The sequence below is a fragment of the Pleurodeles waltl genome, chromosome 8 (assembly GCF_031143425.1).
Source record: "Pleurodeles waltl isolate 20211129_DDA chromosome 8, aPleWal1.hap1.20221129, whole genome shotgun sequence".
NCBI lineage: Eukaryota > Metazoa > Chordata > Amphibia > Caudata > Salamandridae > Pleurodeles > Pleurodeles waltl.
In genome coordinates this window covers 671,789,635-671,795,657 of record NC_090447.1, presented here as the reverse complement: position 1 = coordinate 671,795,657, position 6,023 = coordinate 671,789,635, and the positions used below count along the sequence as shown (strand labels likewise).

The window sequence follows — 6,023 nt, the reverse complement described above, 5'->3', positions numbered from 1 at the left end:
CATTGTTTAACACTATGTGAGCTTGAAATGCCGGTGGTTGTTTCCGGCCTACCAAATTTTACCATTCATATAAATTGCTGATTGCAAAGATTTGTATTAATTATGCAATAAAGGTTTATCATATCATAGTATTAGCTAGAATTACAGGATGCTCCCCAGACACAAACATCGTGACTTTGCACACTCTAAAAAAACCTGAAAAACACTCCTTATTTATGGTTAGTCCATGAGAAAAATATCTAAACTTTTCCTACAAGTCTGACGGCTTTTTTAGCTACACGTTCATGCATTTATTTATTTTAATCAAATTCTTCATCGAAGTGGAACGGCACTCAAGCATTCTTTTGCCTGAAAGTTCACATTAAAGCACGTTCCAGCTCGCGCGCATGCACCAAGTCCTTCCTTGCTTCTTGCCACTGCCCCTCCCATTTTAGCTCAGGGGGACGGGCCAAAGAAGTAACGCTTAATAGAAACAGCAGCAGCAGTCGTCGTTCCTGCTTCCTTACAAGAGAGAGTACCTGTGTTTTTCTGCGTTGTGGCATGTTTGACTATGGGCCGTATCGTTGGTTTTCATCGCTCTCTTGTAGTTATAGAGTTGCTTGTTAATTTAAGGTGGTTTCTATGAAGTCCCGGCTTTATTTTTATTTTCATTGTAGCTTGTTCTCAGCTGCTTGGAGTTCTCAGCGGGAGATCGCTTGATACTTTTCCAGTCGGGCGTTTTCTGTCCCGGGGGCTCCTTACCATTTCCGATCTTTTTGGATATGTCTGGCCGGAAGAAAGCGGGCTCTTGGCAGGAGGGGGTTGCAAGGAGTTTCTCAAGGCTGTTTTCTAGAAACCATTCGCAGGACAAGGAAGAGAGCGACAGTCCTGCGAAATCAGCTTTAAGCAAAGAAACTAACCAGGAAATCAAACAAGAAGCCGAAACACAGCCAGCCTGGGAGGCCACTGACAGGTAAGGCCGACTTGCAAGGCAGGGGATGTGTCCGCTTACCATTATATTAGTATTTAATGTACAAGGATACTGTTGTCAGCCAATTTAATTTGATGGTGTTTCTTCTGCAGTTGAAACCCTTGCCCCGCTGACCGTTTTAAAAATCGCAATGGGAAACAGTTGAAACGTGCAGTCCCGCTAAGCAGAATGAAATGACAGCTGAAGGATGTGAAACACATTGCCGATAATTTCAGCCAATCGGCCCATGATGTATAACCAGCAGCCCCTCGGCCCACACGTGTCTTGCTAAATCTTACATTGCCCACCCTGCCTCGACACTAGAAAGTATAGAGTTTATGTGCCGGACCTAACCTCGGATAAACCGGTGTCCCCCGCTGGTGCTCAGCCGACTCTTGTTTTTTGTTTTTGACGGTCCGCTTCGAATTAATACAGTCATGCACCAAATACTGCTGTATCTCGACTTGCTATGCATAGGTGGAACAATCATGACCTTTAGTAATGACCCTTTAAACGTGCCTCAGATAATTCACTGTCTCGCTGACTTCCCCTTGTCTAACTTTCTGTTAGGTTACCAGATGATTGACTGAATGTCATTGGGGGAAACTTTTTGAGGCCTGTGCTATTCTTCTGAAATACACGTTTTTCTAATGTTTTTATGGTGTCACTTGAAATTCCATTTTATATGAAGGTATCCCTGCCTTTATTTCCACACCCAAACACGTTACTATCAAAGCAGCGTTTCAGGGCCTATTCTGGTTGTTTTGACTTTAAGAATAGTATTGTAGGGCGCCCTAAGCTAATAAAAAGTGTTGATCATAATTGCTGATATTAATGTTTTGTACTTATGCGCCCCAATATGTATTGTATTCATTGTTCTTTCAATGGAAATGTTTATTTAAATACCTCTCCAATGAGCCGCCTAAAAATTTTACCTTAGAGTTGAGTTGTCTGTTATTTTTTTTTTCCAATCCCCCTCTCTGCTGGGGAAGCAGATAATAAAAAATCGTGCACCCTTCTTGTTAAATCTGTAATTTGTATACCCATTCAGTGTAACATATATATTTTATTTATTAGATGTCTATATAAAGAGCAAAACGGTCAGTATTATGTGTAAAGTTTACTAAAGAGTTTCATATTTCATACCTTTAAATTCTGCTTCACTGGCAATGATCTCTGACACACCTCAGAAACATGTCCACACCACAAAAAAAATCTTGCTCTTGGCACGTTGTGAGGCATACTGTCACGGAATACATAAATGAAAACATGTTACACACACACACACACACACACACACACACTTCACAACTAAAACTATACCCACATTGATCACTGCATTCAGTGCTTTAAGTATGGTAGAAAGGTGTCGGTGTTATAGGTGTTGGTGTGGCCTAAGAAGCACAAACCATTTTTTTTTTTTTTTTTTTTGTGTGTTTTAAAGATATATGACCTTCCTTACTAAAGGCTTACACCTAATAGAGATTGCAAAGTATAAGGGGGTAAAAACAATGGACTATTGTACACTAAAAACAAGTTTTAAATCAACTCATTGCAATTACAGAGGGCTTCCAGTGATAAGCAATTGCAGCCCCAACATCATAATGAGAGTGTCTGCTACACCTGGTCTTTGGGTGGAGACATCAGGGAATGGCGCTGGATGCTTTATGGAAAGAACTCAATCCCCCTAAAAAAAAACAGAAAACGTTCATTAGCACAAATACAAAACGAAACAGTAGATTCAACGTGGATTGAATTAGGGTGATTGGTTTGAGCGGAGTGGACTGGTTTTGAGTTTGGTGGATTGGGTAGAGTGTAGTGTGGTGGACTGGCGTGGGGTGAATTAGATTGGTGTAGGGTGGATTGGAGTGGGTAAACTGGGTTGGGATGGGTTGGACTGGAGTAGGGTGGATTGGAGTGTGTTGGGTGGATTGGGTTGCAGTGGATTGGAGTGAGTTGGATTGGAGAGGGGTGGGGTGGGGAGGATAGGAGTGGGTTGGGTTGAATTGGGGTGAGTGGATTGGGGTTGGGTGGGATTGGAGTGGATTGGATTGATGTGGGGTTGATTGTGGTGGACTTGAGTAGGATGGACTCGGTTTGGTGTAGGGTGAATTGGGATGAGGTGAATCGGATTGAAGCGGGGCAAATTGGAGTGGGGCAGAGTGTTTTGGATTGGAGTGAGGCAGATTGGAGCAAGGCAGAATGTTTTCGATTGGAGTGAGGCAGATTGGTTTGGATTGACGTTGGGCAGATTGGTTTGGGGCAGAATATTTTGGACTGCATTAGTACAGATTGAGTGTGGCAGATTGTTTTGGATTGGGGTGGGGCAGATTGTTTTTGAGTGGAACAGATTATTTTTGAGTGGGGTAGATTGATTTTCAGTGTGGCAGATTGTTTTTTGATTGGAGTGGTGCAGATTGTATTGGAGTGGAGTGGTGCAGATTGTATTGTATTGGAGTGGAGTGGGGCAGATTGTATTGGAGTGGAGTGGGGCAGATTGTATTGGAGTGGAGTGGGGCGGATTGTTTTGGATTGTAGTAGAGTGGGTTGTTTGTGGACTAGATTGGGGGAAGAATTGGTATGGGGAAGATGGAAGTGTTTTAGATTGGAGGGAGACAGATTGTTTTGCATTGGAGCGGGGCACGTTATATTCGATTGTTTTGGGGCAGATTGTTTTTGATAGGAATGGACCTGGTTGTTTTGGGGCAGATTATTTTTGATTTGAATGGACTTGGTTGTTTTGGGGCGGATTGTTTTTGATTGGAATGGACCTGGTTGTTTTGGGGCAGATTGTTTTGCATTGGAGTGGGTCACGTTGTTTTGCATTGGAGTGGGGCATGTTGTTTTGCATTGGAGTGGGGCACGTATTACATTGTTTTGGGGCAGATTGTTGTGGAGTAGGGCAGATTGGATTGTTTTGGATTGGAGTGGGGCAAATTGTATTGGTTTGGATTGGAGTAGGGCAGATTGGGTTGGTCTGAGTGTGATTGGATTCAATGGTGTGGGATAAAGATTGGGTTGATTGGTGTGGACTGGAGTGAGGTGGATTGGACTGGAGTGGAGCGGATTGGGGTGTACTGCATAATTATGTCTTAAAGCATAGTTTAGGAAAATTGCACATAAGAAAGAAACGATGTCGCTTTGCTGTATTCAAAATAAGATAATCGTCATCTTTTGAGAACAGCGCCCACAAGAAAATACAAAAGAAAACATTAGTGCAAAGTGAGAAAAGAAGACTTGGCAAACTAAAAGAAAATAATTAACTAAAGAAAATAAAGCTTTACAGTTTTGTTTGTGCTGCTGGGTACGTTTTTGCCAGACCCACTCCTTCTGTTTGGAGGGCGCTAGAACAATATAGTAACTCAACCATGCCAAGAGGAGTGGACGGGCACTGCTTAAGGTGACTCAATCAGTGCTTGGTCACTTCTCCAAGGACAGGAACGGAAACAATGAAATGTCTTCAGTGACCAATTACGAGGCTGTAAAGGAGAGTGCCATCAAGCCAACAAATGGTAAGCAACAGGCGGACTCTAAGCCCTTTTCTGTTTACAAGAGTGTCTCACAAAAGGCTCAGCCCTAAAAATCAATGTTGCAACTTACAAGTTGGGTGAGAGGGGGATGAGTTTGGGTGGAAACAGAAAGGAGGTAGACTCCAGAAGTAGGTGGTCAAGATAAGTAGAGTAGGTTGCAGTTCAACCTATTGCCTACTAGTAAATATATTTCTACAAAGTCTGCTCAAAAGGAAATTGGTAGTTAAATTATAGTAGTAAAGTTATTGGTCACTGACTACAGTTTTAGAAAGTTGACGCATCCGCAATGGATGTCTGCGCTTGTCAAACAGGTCTTGTGGTAAAATGCTTCCAAGTTGTCTGAGAAGGGAAATGCACTTGATGAAGAGATCTGTGGGTTATATCTGATTATGAAATTGAATCACCACACATAGGTTTAATATGTATGGTGCGAAGGATTTCTGTATATACCGAAGTTTGAATACTAGCAAAAATAGCCCAGTAGTTCTGTCAGCTGAAAATGTCTGTGTATAACCAGCAAGGCATGAGTAGAAATCAAAAAGTAATAATATTAGGTTGAAAAACAATTCATTTTCCATTGTGTGCTGTATTGTTAGTTGGTGTTAGCTTAGTAACCCACCTAGACATGCTTGACATTTACATATAAAGCTTGAGAAAGTAGAATTTTCTTTTTTTATAGCTCAATGTAGTTCTTAGTCTCATAAATTGACACTGAAATCGCCTCTTTGTTTTATATGAAGGGCCGCTGAGTGTGGCATTAACGTGCACCTCACTGTCTACGTCTACTGCCTATGACAGTCAAAGCTTGCTGTAAACCAGGACACAACTCAGGAAAAATACTAAGTTAATGACTACCCTCTACTGTGGCATTTGGATGTAGGCGTGCTGGGATGTTTAAACAGTTCAGATGGTGGAAAAACCTCCTGTCCTCTAATTCCATATCAAGGTGATATGCTTGTTGCACCGTATAGCACAGCACACACTGAATATGCCTGGCTGTCACTGAACCTGTTTGACCTTGTCAGTCTGGAACCAGCAAAAGGATAGCTGCCAGAACCTGGCATGCTTGTTGCCAATCTGAGCATGCAGTGGGTGTGGCATGCTTTACTATGTAGTCTAGCCTGCTCTTTGTGCTTGCTTTCCGAAAGTAGAGCTTCCTGTAGCTTTTATGTGATGTCCATTGCGCACGTGTTCCTATGACAATGTGTGCATTATTCCAATGTGTATTCTGGAATGAGTTTGACTCTGGGGTTGGCAGTTGTGTTTCTGTTGACCTGGGAGTTGGACGCTTACCCGCAATGTGCTTTTATGATTATTAAAATACACCCATGTATCCCCCTTTAGAGTGGCAATATGTTTTAAATTCCAGACTTTATCATCCGACACTCTCACTACATTTTTCAATACCTTGATTACTTCAGAGTTTTAAAAACTGGCTTTCACCTTTCTTAACCTTCTATGGTTTCTTAACCTTGACTAACATTCCTACCTTAATGTTGATTCTGGACTTACTGCCCCTGCTTTGATTAAACGAAATTCAATAA

General features: G+C 41.9%; 1 protein-coding gene across 1 annotated transcript in view; it reads left to right on the top strand.

The window, feature by feature from the left end:
• The first annotated feature begins 451 nt into the window (after positions 1-451).
• CRYBG3 (crystallin beta-gamma domain containing 3) overlaps positions 452-6,023 on the top strand; it is a 1,300,096-nt gene continuing 1,294,524 nt past the window's right edge. The window contains exon 1 of the mRNA XM_069204785.1: positions 452-952. Within this exon, the coding sequence (XP_069060886.1) occupies positions 762-952 (191 nt within the window). The 5' untranslated portion in view covers positions 452-761. The remainder of the gene's footprint in view (positions 953-6,023) is intronic.